The following is a 13,234-nucleotide window of genomic DNA, read 5'->3' on the forward strand; positions in this document are numbered from 1 at the left end:
GCATTGAAGTATACACACTTCAAGCCACTTTCCTGTTTACAGGCACCCTCCTTTGAGATTGATGCCATGTTCCTCACCTCCCTACACTCCAGGTCCTGCACCCTAAAGTTACAGTCTAGGTTCCCATGCCCCCGCAGAGTTAGTTTAAACTCCCCCCCGCCAAGAGAACTAGCAAACCTCCCCCCAAGGATACTGGTGCCCCTCAGGTTCAGGTGTAGACCATCCTGTTTATAGAGGTTCCACCTTCCCAAAAAGAACCCCAGTTATCCAGATACCGGAATCCCTCCCTCCTGCACCATCCGTGTAGCCACGCATTTAACTGTTCCCTCTTCCTATTCCTCGACTCTCTATCACGTGACACCGGTAACAAACCAGTTTGTTCTAACTCTGAGCTTCCAACCTAGCTCCCTGAAAGCCTGCCTAACATCCTCAGCCCTCCTCCTACCGATGTCGTTGGTGCCAATGTGGATAGACTAACTGCTGCTATGAAGTTAGAGGTGAACTGTACCTTTAAGAGAGAGCGAAAGCTGACACAGATCTAGAAAGGCACAGAGTGTACTGAAAAATTTTAAAACGTAACATTTGGTTGTGAAACAAATAGCTGGAACTGAGTTGCAATGATACACAACAAATACAAATTTGGCCGGCTTAAATTATGCCTCAAGATAACAAAATCCAATCGAATTTGAATTTTACTGTTTTGATGACATCAAGCCAATGAGACTGTCTGATATTTTGGGGTATAAAAATTAGACAATTTGAGCAGTTAGCCAGAGCAGCAAAAAGCTCTGCGCCAACAGACTGCGTTAAAGAATAAATTGTTAATTTTTTTTCTTTAAATAGTAAGATTTGTTGGTTCTTTGTCACTCATAATTTAATGGATTGCAATATGCTTTAAATTAAGGGGGGGTAGGTATAGGACAGATGTTAGGGGTAGGTTCTTTACTCAGCGAGTCGTGAGTTCATGGAATGCCCTGCCAGTAGCAGTGGTGGACTCTCCCTCATTATGGGCATTTAAGCAGGCATTGGATAGGCATATGGAGGATAGTGGGCTAGTGTAGGTTAGGTGGGCTTGGATCGGCGCAACATCGAGGGCCGAAGGGCCTGTACTGCGCTGTATTCTTCTATGTTCTATGTTCTATGCGGTGAGCTTTTCTGTACATCTGGTTTAAATTAACAGAAAGGTTTACCCCGTGTCATAACTGTTTAGGGGCTCCTCCGGGACCTACACAATCAATTATAACCTGCGTGAAAGGTTCTTCAAATGCGGGAATTGGCAACAAAGGTGTTGGTTTTATCACTGCCTGTGGCTGACCTACCATTTATCATGTATGACATATACGGCAAAAGTTAACCACGTCCTTGTGCATTCCAGACCCAATAGAAATGTTTTTGTACCTTAGCCTGAGTCTTCTGTGCCCCTAGGTGACCTCCTACAAGTAGTTCATGTGCTACCTGCAACACTTCCTATCTGTATGCTACTGGCAACACAATCTGGTGCACTTTGGCCCATTTCTCCTCTGCTCTAATGTGCCGTGGGCTCCATTTTCATCTTAGGATTCTATCTTTCAGATAATAACCCTCAGGAGTATTCTCTGCCTCCTTTTCAGAGTTCACATCTATATATATCTTTTATTATTTTGACCTGCTGTTGCAAGTCCATTAGCCTTTCAGGACTAAACACTTCTGTCTGACCCTCTGCCTGTTCAGGAGGTTTTTCCTGCACCATTACATCAAACAGGGTGTCCGCTAACTGAACCTCAACTCCTTCATCTCTCTCTTTAGTTTTTACTTTGTGCTGTGACTTATGATAGTAGGATCTTGTTACTACACAGTCTGGGAAAATACCAGGATATTTTTCTTTTAACTCTTCAGTTTCCTGGTCTTCCTTGTGCTTTTCCACAACAAGGGATGTTACTCCCACCTTGGATCCTGGTAAATCATTCCCAAGAGCAAACTGGATTCCTGGAACTGGCACTCTGTCAATACTCCCACTGTATCTTTCCCAGTCTTGAGTTGGCACTCCAACTTGATTTACAGAGGGGAACACTAAATTTCTATACAACTATCCCACAAATCACCACTCTCTCGATTGACAGGTCAAAAAGAGTGCAAATTCGTTCATCTCTTACTATTAGAAACTGGTTGGATCCTGTATCACTTAAAACTATAACTTCTTGCCCTTCTCCCCCTGTTCTTTCTGAGTAAACATTACCCACGGAGATGAATTCTTTATAGGGATCAGACACTAACTGCATATTTAGCCCGTGCCTAGGCTGTGTACTCTGCTGCAGCTCCTCGGCTCTTCTTGGGGTTTCCTTTACAACTTTTACTAATGCCACTGGCTTAGTTTCTTTTACCACATCTTTTCTTTAACAACCAGCGCTGTCACTTTGTGTCCCACTTTACCACAGTGGAAACACCTGAGGCCTTTTGCCTCCTTTCCACCCTCATGGGATTCTTTTTAACCTGTTTATCGCAAGTTTTTTACTCTTTGTTTTGTAGTGTAGGATCTCCCCTTCTCCCAACTTCTATCCCTCACAGGATGTAATTCTTGCCGGCAGCTTGTCTTATGCACTAATGTGTACTCATCTACTAACTCTGCTACTCTTCTCACTTCCTGAGCTTTTGTTCCTCCACATGAATTCTTATCATCTCTGGAAGTGAGTTTTTAAACTCCTGCAGCAGAATGATCTCTCTTAGAGCCTCACAGGTCTTATCTATTTTAAGGCAAGCACCTGTCGATCAAAATGACAATGTTTAATTCTTTCGAACTCAATGTAAGTCTGACCTGCTTCCTTCTTTATGTTTCTGAACCACTGTCTATATACTTCTGGTGCCAATTCATAAGCACTTAAAAACACTGTTTAACCTCTTCATAATCTCGTTACCCCTCATCTCACAGCACGGCAAATACCTCACGAGCTTTGCCTACCAGTTTAGTCTGAACTAGCATTACCCACAAGTCGTTGGACCACTCCATCGGTCTAGCCAATTTTTCAAATGAAATAAAGAAGGTTTTGACATCTTTCTCATCAAAATGTGGCAGAGTTTTGACATGTATCAATACCTTCCCTTTTAATCCCAATCCTGTTAACTTGACTTTGCTAACTAAGTTGCAATTTCTCAAATTCAAATTCTCTCTCTTTTTCTCTCTCTCTTTGCTCAGCTAAAAACCTTCTCTCTTTCTCTTTTTCTGTCTCTCTTCTCTCTCCCTTTGTTTAACTTCTCACTCCATTTTCCTCAATTGTAACTTAAGTTTTTCTACCTCTACTACACTGGTCTGTTTCTCAGACACACCCAATTATTTGAATAATTCCCTTACAATTTCTGCTTTACTTTTGTCCTTGGTTAAACCCAATTCTAACCTCTTTGCTAACTGTAAGAGTATGGTCTTTTCTTTCTGAACTTGCTTGGCAAATTTGGGAATCATCTTCAAACCCCAGAACCTCTTTAGCAATTTTAAGAGCCATTTCTCTCACTTTTAAATTAACCAATCACAAGTAACCAAAATTAAGCTAATTGTCTCACCCATGTTTTATTTAAAGATCTAGGACCCTAAATGGCAAATGTTTAAATCTACTGGGCTTTTCTCTTATCCCAAATCTATTCAAATCTGTCTAAATCTCAGACTGGATCTGTCTAAGCCTGTCCATATCACAGACATGAGACCACAAACTGTTACGACAGGGACTAAATCCTTCTGCTAATTTAAACCAAACACACAGAAAGCTCACCTTGCATTGCAATCTGTTAAATTACGGGTGACAAAAATACTACCAAATCCCACTATTTAAAGAAAAACAATTAACAATTTATTCTTTAAGTCCAAGTAAAAAAAAATTGAACAACAACAATCTACACTGTAAACCTCTTTTGTCTGATCAATTTACCTACCTCCCACTCTAAAACAATATACTGATCCAAGAAAACCTGATAAAGTTTTACAAAAAATTCAAAATCGATTCTTCTTTATGTTTCTGTCTTTTTTTCTTCAGTCTTCTGCTTCACAGATTTCATATGCGAGTACATTTCAGAGAGTGATTCTGCGGGCGCAGTCTGTTGGTGGTCTTTGTCGCTCTGGCCAACTGCTTAAATGATCTGATTGTTATACCCTAAAACATCGGACCATCTCATCGGCTTGGTGTCATCAAAACAATAAAATTCAAATTCAATTGGATTTTAGTATCTTGTGGCATAATTTAAACGGTTTGGCCAAATTCAAATTTGTTGTAAATCATAGCAACTCAGCTCCAGGTATTCGTTTCAAAATCAAATGTCACATTTTTAAATTTTTCAGCACACTCAGTGCCTTTCCAGGTCTGTGCCAGCTTTCACTCTCTCTTAAAGGTACAGTACACCTTTGAATTTCATAACACTGTATTTATCAACCAAACTATATAAGGGATATTATGCTTCAGTTTTAATATCTGCTTTGATGTTGATGAGAACTTAATGTACAGAAGAAAGAATGAAAGATTCTATTATGTTGTTTGGTTTAGATTTAGATAGAAATGCCCAGAAAATTATTACAATTATCCAATTCTAAACTTAACACATATTTTAGCCACTGTCCTAATTGTCATGCAAAAGCTTTCAGTGAAAGCATGAATGATCAGTCTCTATTTCCGTTTGTAGCTAACACCACACACTTTCAGCCACTCAGAGATATGGAGATGAACTCTGAGCAGGATGTAACTTTCCATTGTGTTACAAGTGGACAAATGACTAAGGCACAAAGTCTTTCCTTGCAGGTAAGTAAGTTTGTTTTACATCAATCAACTTTAATAACTGAAGTTTATCTTTGGCATCCCTTCAATCTCCAGACCAATTATAGATCACGGAGAAAGATTAAAACATCAACTAATTGTCAAGCAGTCATTGAGAGTTAACACCTCTAACAGCTAAATTGCATGAAACAAAACATTTCTGCTTTTCAAACCATTATTCTTCGAAATGTAAGATTACAGTTTTTACACTTTTAAAGGATCATTTCAAACTCTCAAAAAATTAAACAACAACTGCACCATTTTATCCATTCACCAGCCCCTGTGAAAGACACTTATTTCAGTTGTAATTAACAGATTCAGTTAGTACTACTGAAGTAGTCCATGTCTAAATGCAGAAGACTTGGTAACATTCAGATTTAATAAAAATAGAAAGTGCCAAAAAAATTCAGCAGGTCAGGCTGTTGCTGAAAGAGCAGGTAATATAGGTGCCACACATTTGCCAAACACAAAATTTCTCCAACAAGACAGAAAAAATTATGACCCGGAGCCCATTAGGTCATTGACTTACAGGTCCCCTAGAGTTAAATAAGAAAGGCTCCCCTCCCCATCAGCAAATGACTATGCCTCTTGGATCTGAAAATGAATAGAATCGATTGGTTAATTATCTACATTGCTGTATAGCTTTACAGACCTGCTTAATCTGAGTATCAGATCTTCTAAGCTTATATTCTGCCTACCTCACACAATTAAATAGCGATTACGTAATTGTCAACAAGTACAAAGCAGTTTTCAGCTCATACCATTTGAAACTCACTTGGTGAACAGATAAAGAAAAGATTAATTCATTCTGTTGATCAACACACAGACAACACATCATACTGCTTTCAAGAGATGTGTAGTATTTTATATATATGATTTTAGCTTGTGATGCAAAAATTGCAACAGCCAATTTACACGTACCCATACTACAATGTGATAGTAACTAAATCATTGGTTTTTATTATGTTGGAGAGTGATAAATACTGGTCAGAATAGAATGGAGAAATCCCTGTTTTTCTTCAAAGTAGTTTCTTGGATCTTTAATTTATACCCAAAATAGCATATGAGTCATTGGTTTAATGTCAGAAAAAAGATCAATAACAGATCTAGACTTTTCTCAAAACTCTGGAGGGGGGCTTCAGCCTAATAACTGGGGTCTGAAACTTAAGAAGGGCATTGTGCTTGTGTTTGGAGGTGGGCCTGCTGTGCTCATGTTGGGGGCTGAGGCAGTGTTACTGACTGAGTCACAGCTGATACTTATACTGCTTCTAATTAATCAGTTCACACCTTCTCACTCTGACCTACATTTGCAATGTGAGAAACAAAAGCTCACTCACTTTATTAATTTCAGTCCGAGACCAAAAATCTGAAACAGAGTCGTTTATTTGTACACTTGCAAGTGGGTGCCATGTCTAATGCCAGGTAAGGCAATGACAAATGCACATCAAATCCAACAAACTCTCGCAATTTATACAGTTTTTTTCCCACATGTTTTCCTTATTCCATTGTTTGCCCCCATCCTCTGCTTACGTCATTCATTTCCTTAAGACTGATCCCACAACTTCTATTTATCCGGCCTTGTCAGTGACAAATGTCTATCTCTGCCTCCTATAAGGTTGTTTGACGTCATCCCATCCTTTGCTTACCATTTTCTACTCCCTCCATCTGCGCTGCCCCTCACAGCATCTTATCACTAAGCCCTTTTAATTGGGGTTTGTTCCTGTGTCTCTGTACAAGTGGGGAAACAGATGTTTTTCCTGTTTGCCCATACATCCACCATTGTTCTGTAATCACGTCTCATGCTAACATACCATTTTCTTTAACGGATTATATGTTTCCTCATTTTTGCTAAGTCAGCTCTCGTCCGAAACAATCCCAAACTAATGTGAATTCATTTACTCTGTATCAGAACTTATAATTGCAGAAATAACATTAATTCACCTATATCCCACAGCAATGACAGAAAGCCACACAAGAACTGTAGTTTGGAGTTTCCACAGTGGGACGAGTTTCGTGTTGAGGTCCTGGTGCAATGACAGTCAAATTATTTCTGCTTCTTCAACTCTAGCATCACAGCAACGATTGCCACACTGGTAGTAGCATAAAACTACTTTTAAAAAAAATCCCAGAGTATCAATGGAAACTTTTCCTCCATAATATGGAGTCCGGATGAAGTTATTTGGTGTGTTGTAAAATTACTATGAGGTTTACCACCCTCCACTATTTGTGCTTTGAATGTCATTATGTCCAAAATACACCATACGATTTATATCAGTGCAAAGTCAAAACTACTGTACGTTGGAACAAGTTGTGCTGTTTGAGTGACCACCTGATTAAACATTTTGCACATTTTCTCCCTAAATTGCTGTTATATTTTAACATTATTGTATTGATTTCACTAACAGAGACAGCACGGAGGCGTAATCAACCCATCAGCACAGCCAGAAAGCATCAACCCTGCAATACTAATTGCAATCTTTCAACTACAACAGTTGACAAAGCAAAACCAGGACCTGTATCGTTGTGTGATTCAGTCTGAAAGTGGAGCAGGAGTGTCTAACTTTGCAGCATTGATTGTTAAAGGTAACTTTGTTGTTCAAGATTTTCTTGTACAGTGCACTAGGGTAAGATTGCTACTTATTATTAACATACAATTCCTTTTCATTTAGTTCTTGTCCTAGTTCCTGAATCTTTCTCTGGCAATTTCAAACAGTTGTTATGATAAAATAAAACAAAGAACTGCAGATGCTGGAAATCAGAAACAGAAATTGCTGGAAATCTGAGCAGATCTGGTAGCATCTGCAGAACAAAACAGAATTATTGTTCAGTATAATTCTGAAGATGTTGTCAGCAGACTTTCTCACCACAGATGTTGCCAGACCTGCTGAGTTTCTCCAACAATTTTAGAATCTTGCATACTTCCCATCAGAGAATGTCACTTATCAGCTCGTTAGTGGCCGGTGTTCTTATTTAGTATGGGTTCTTCTGTACATCATGCAAGCTCAGGTCAGATTTCTAGACTTATTTTAAACAAGCATGGATAGGGTAAATAGACAAGGTCGTTTCCCTGGAGTGGGGATGTCCAGACTAAAGGTCATAGGCTTAGGGTGAGAGGGGAAAGATTTAAAAGGGACCTAAGGGGCAACGTTTTCACGCAAAGGGTGGTGCATGTACAGAATGAACTGCCGGAGGAAGTGGTGGAGGCTAGTACAATTACAACGTTTAAAAGGCATCTGGATGATTATACAGGGGAACCTTGATTAACCGAACGAGATGGGCGGGCACAATTTCATTCAGATAATCGATTATTCGGTGAATTGTCGAAGTGCCTTTCCTCTGGGGCTCAGAGTTTTTTAAGTCTGCTCCCAGGTCAGAAGACTGAGCAGCACTCAGCACGCACAAGTCCCTGCCCTCTGCCCCATCCCTGCCCGCCCGTCCCCAACTCTGTCCAACACTGCTCCCCACCCGCCCCCAACCACCCCACCAACCCCATCCAACATTGCACCCTGCCCCCGCCCACTCTCCAGGGCAGCCAGACTGTACACTAGCAACAAGATCCTGCTGCCGCTGTTGCTGCTGCTTTTGTGGGGTAAGTCTCCAAATAACACACACGCACACACACAAATTTTTACTGCAACGTTTTGACAGGTTTGACCTTTACCCTGTACAGGACAATGTTGGAGAGATTATCTGGGGAAGGAGGGTTTAGAGTACACCCCTGTGTAGAACTCCAGAGAAATGTGGGGGGTGGGGGGGGGGGGGGGAAGAGAGAGAGAGCGCTGGTGGTCAGTTATTTGGAGACAGTGCCTGTTTAATAACTGTAAACAAAAGACGTAATCACTGTTGGAAACCTCGAGATTTCCTTCAGATAATCCGATATTCGGATAATTGATATTCGGATAATCAAGGTTCCTCTGTATGAATAAGAAGAGTTGAGAGAGATATGGGTTGAGTGCTGGCAAATGGGACTAAATTAATTTAGGATATCTGGTCAGCATGGACGAGTTGGACTATTCATCTCTATGGCTCGATGATGCTAATGTTTATTCATAATATGTACATGAAGATAATGCAGTAGAGCTCAATGATCTCACTTGCACCAGCTTCAGTCTTCCAGCAGTCTTCTGTCATGTGATGACTGAAATCATAGGTACATCACAGCATACCCCAGAGGCACATACCCAATGTTCATTAAACTCCAAGCCTACATCTCTTCCATTATTTTCTAAGTTTGCAACATCATCAATAGAAACTATTTTCTGCATACTTTCAATTGAAACATTTCACTAAAGTATTTCAATTTAACTGAATGTATTTCTAATCCACCATCTCCTTCTGAAGTCTGTTGTTCTGTAAGAATGTCCCTGCAATGGTCATTTGAAATGATGTAGGAAGGCAATGGCTGAAGACTGGCCTGAAACTACTTTCAGCAGCTGAAATTATATTAGTTGATTAATAACATCACTTAAAATCCTATGGTTTAAAAGATTTGTTGCCAGCGGCCTGCCACATCAGTATGAAGTGGGTGTTCATTGAGAGGGTACCAGTTCATCTTGACTGGGCACCAATTAGTTTCCTTCTTGCATAATATCTTCTGTTGAAAAACATCATTTGACAACAAAAGACCAATGAATAATGAAGTTGCACCATCCAGGAAGAGCTAAGATATATCAACATTTAACTATAGTAACAGTATAATGACATAGAGTAATAGAGTCATGCAGCATGGAAACTGACCTTGCCGAACAGAATCCCAAACTGCCTGCTCCTGGCTCCTATCCCTCTAAACCTTTTCTATTCATTTATCCATCCAAATGTCTTTTAAACATTGTAATTGTACCCGCATCCTCCACTTTCTCAGGAAGTTCATTCCATATGTGTAAAAAAATATGCCTCCTATGTCTTTTTTAAATGTCTCCTCTCACATTCACAGTCTTGAATTTCCCCATCTTTGAGAAAAGACAATTACCATCAACTCTGTCTATATCTGTCATTAATTTATAAACTTCTATTAGGTCAGCTCTCAACCTGCTATGCTCCAGAGAAAAAAGTGCCAGCCTATCCACCCTTTCTTTATAACTCAAACTTTCCATACAAGGCAACATCCTTATAAATATCTTTTGAAACTTCTTCAACTTGATAATATCCTTCCAATGACTGGGTGACCAGAAGTGGGTACATCTTGAGGTTCAGAGAAAGTGAGGACTGTAGATCAGATGTCGAAAAGTGTGGCACTGGAAAGCGCAGCAGGTCAAGCAGCATCTGAGGAGCAGGAGACTCAAAGTTCTGGGCACAAGCAGGGTCTCAATGAAGAGCTTATGCCCGAATCATTGACTGTCCTGCTCCTTGGATGCTGCCTGACCTGCTGTGCTTTTCCAGTGCCACACTTTTCGACACCTTAAGGTTCTTATGCCATATACTCAAGTTTAGGATAAAGAGAGGAGTGGATCATCAGGAAGAGTGCAGAGTATAGATTCACTTTTCAAGTCTCATACCAGGTCTGCAAATCATTAATAAAAATCCCTTCAGGGATTGCTTTTGGCACTGGAAGATTTGCTGTCAAGATGGTTGAAACCACATTTGTTGTTATTGCAAAACATTTTGGATAAGAAGACAGTAAAAGAAGAATTTCAAAGTTGATTATTTCTGTTTCTGACAGTATGCTGGGAACATGAGGTTTCTACATTCTCTCGACTCTCATTCAAAAGTAGAATATCATTATTATGCTTGAGTACTACTGAAAGACTTTGCTGAAGTGCAGATTTTCTTGTTTTCTGCAACTTTGCAAATCTCATCTGGCTCACTGTTTGTTGCTACTTTAAAAATCATTATGACCATTTTCTAAAGCTGAAAGTATTGGAACTTTCATTTTATCTTCAGTAGCCACACATACTACCCCTTTATTAACATTCCTGGTCACACAAACTAAAGGGGATGGTGAAGAATTCTACTTACTCTTATAAAAACAAAAGACTGTAGGTAATGGAATGTGAAATAAAACAAAAATTGCTTGAGTAACTCAGTAGATCTGGTAGCATCTTTGGAGAAACAGAGTAATGTTTCAAGTTTCAAAAAACTTTAGAATAGAATAGGAATAGAAAATGATATTTTTAAGCTGTTGAAAAAGAGGCAGTAGGAACGAGTGCTACAGATGATAAGGACACCCAGAGAAAAAGACAAGGAGAGTACGAATGGTGGGAAAGGAGAGATAGAGATGTAAAATAGGTGTACATGTTAAGTATCAAAAGGTCTGGAGTTCAAGTTTTCAGTACGATTGGAATGTTGTCAGGGACCTAAGTATTTGTAATGTTCAGTGCCTCCAACCATTTCTTGATATCACCTAGAGTGAATCGATTTGGCTGAAGACTAGTATCAGTAATTCTGGAGACCATTAGAGGAGGATGGTACATGATAATCAGCAACAGGTCTCCTTATCCATGTTTAACATGTGCCATGAGACTTAATGAGTCTGGCTAAGTTTGCAGATGATACAAAGATAGGTAGAGGGACAGATAGCATTGTGGTGGTAGGGAGGCTGCAGAAGGATTTGGATAGGTTAGGAGAGTGGGCAAAGAACTGGCAGATGGAGTACAACGTGGGGAAGTATGAGGTCAGGCACTTTGCTAGGAAAAACAGAGGCATGGACAATTTTCTAATAGGGGAGAAAGTTCAGAAGTCTCAAGTGCAAAGAGACTTGGGAGTTCTTCCCCAAATTCTCTCAAGGTAAACTTGCAGGTTGAGTCAGTAGTTAGGAAGGCAAATGCAATGATGGCATTTATTTTGAGAGGACTTGAATATAAAAGCAAGGATATACTTCTGAGGCTCTATAAGGCTCTGGTTAGGCCACATTTGGAGTATTGTGCGCAGATTTGGGCCCAATATCTCAGGAAGGATGTACTGGCCCTGGAGCATGTCCAAAGGAGGATCACTAGAATGGTGCCAGGAATGAAAAGCTTAATATATGAAGAACATTTGAGGACTCTGGATCTATACTCTATGGAGTTTAGAAGGATGAGGGGTGGTGGGGATTGACTTGAAACATACAGAATACTGAATGGCCTGAACAGTGTAGATGTTGGGAAGATGTTTCCATTGGTAGGAGAGGTTAGGACCTGAGGGCACAGCCTTAGAGCAGAGTCACAGATACACAGAGATGTACAGCGCGGAAACAGATCCTTCAGCACAACTTGTCCATGCTGACCAGATATCCCAACCCAACATTGACAATCCATAATCAGTCCTTGCCTTTCCAAATACATGTACATCCTGTCCCTCCAGATTCCCTCCAACAACTTGCCCACCACTGACATCGGGTTCACTCGTCTATAGTTCCCTGGCTTGTCCTTACCACCTTTCTTAAACAGTGGCACCACGTTAGCAACCTCCAGTCTTCCAGCACATCACCTGTGACTATCAATGATGCAAATATCTCAGTAAAAGGCCCACCAATCACCTCCCTAGCTTCCCACAGACTTCTAGGGTACACCTGATCAGGTCCTGGGGATTTATCCACTTTTATGCATTTCTAGACATCCAGAACTTCCTCCTCTGTAATATGGACATTTTGCAAGATGTCACCACCTATTCTCCTACATTCTATATCTTCCATGTCCTTTTCCACAGTAAATACTGATGCAAAATACCTGTTTAGCATCTCCCACATCTCCTGCGGCTCCACACAAAGGCTGCCTTGTTGATCTTTGAGGGCCCTATTCTCTCCCTAATTACCCTTTTGTACTTAATGTATTTGTAAAAACCCTTTGGATTCTCCTTAACCCTATTTGCCAAAATCATTTCATGCCCCCTTTTTGCACTCCTGATTTCCCTCTTGAGTATACTCCTACAATTTTTTACTCTTCTCAGGATTCACTTGATCTATCCTGTCAATACCTGATATATCTTCTTTTTCTTAACCAAACCTCAATTTCTTTAGTCATCCAGCATTCTCTACATCTACCAGCCTTTCCCATCTGGCGGAGGTAGGTACTGCAGATGCTGGAGATTAGAGTCAAGGTTAAAGTAGTGCTGAAAAGGCACAGCAGTTCAGGCAGCATTTGAGGAGCAAGAAAATAGATGTTTTGGGCAAAAGCCCTTTTTTCCTGATGAAGGGCTTTTCATTGATTTTCCTGTTCCTCAGATGCTGCCTGACCTGCTGTGCTTTTCCAGCACCACTCTAATCTTGACAGTCTTTGCTTTCACCCTGACAGGAATATACTTCCTCTGGACTCTCATTATCTAATTTCTGAAGGCATTGCATTTTCCAGCTGTCCCTTTACCTACGAACATCTGCACCCAATCAGCTTTTGAAAGTTATAGAGCCACAGAGTCATAGAGATGTACAGCATGGAAACAGACCCTTCGGTCCAACCTGTCCATGCCGACCAGATATCCCAACCCAATCTAGTCCCACCTGCCAGCACCCGGCCCATATCTCTCCAAACCCTTCCTATTCATATACCCACCCA

General features: G+C 40.4%; 1 protein-coding gene across 1 annotated transcript in view; it reads left to right on the forward strand.

Moving 5' to 3' along the window:
• Window positions 1–13,234, forward strand: part of LOC122563513 (receptor-type tyrosine-protein phosphatase U-like) — a 330,644-nt gene that overhangs the window by 37,409 nt on the left and 280,001 nt on the right. The window contains exons 4-5 of the mRNA XM_043717332.1: window positions 4,639–4,754; window positions 7,175–7,352. Coding sequence (XP_043573267.1) covers window positions 4,639–4,754; window positions 7,175–7,352 — 294 coding nt within the window. The remainder of the gene's footprint in view (window positions 1–4,638; window positions 4,755–7,174; window positions 7,353–13,234) is intronic.

The sequence above is a fragment of the Chiloscyllium plagiosum genome, chromosome 27 (genome assembly GCF_004010195.1).
Source record: "Chiloscyllium plagiosum isolate BGI_BamShark_2017 chromosome 27, ASM401019v2, whole genome shotgun sequence".
Taxonomy (NCBI): domain Eukaryota; kingdom Metazoa; phylum Chordata; class Chondrichthyes; order Orectolobiformes; family Hemiscylliidae; genus Chiloscyllium; species Chiloscyllium plagiosum.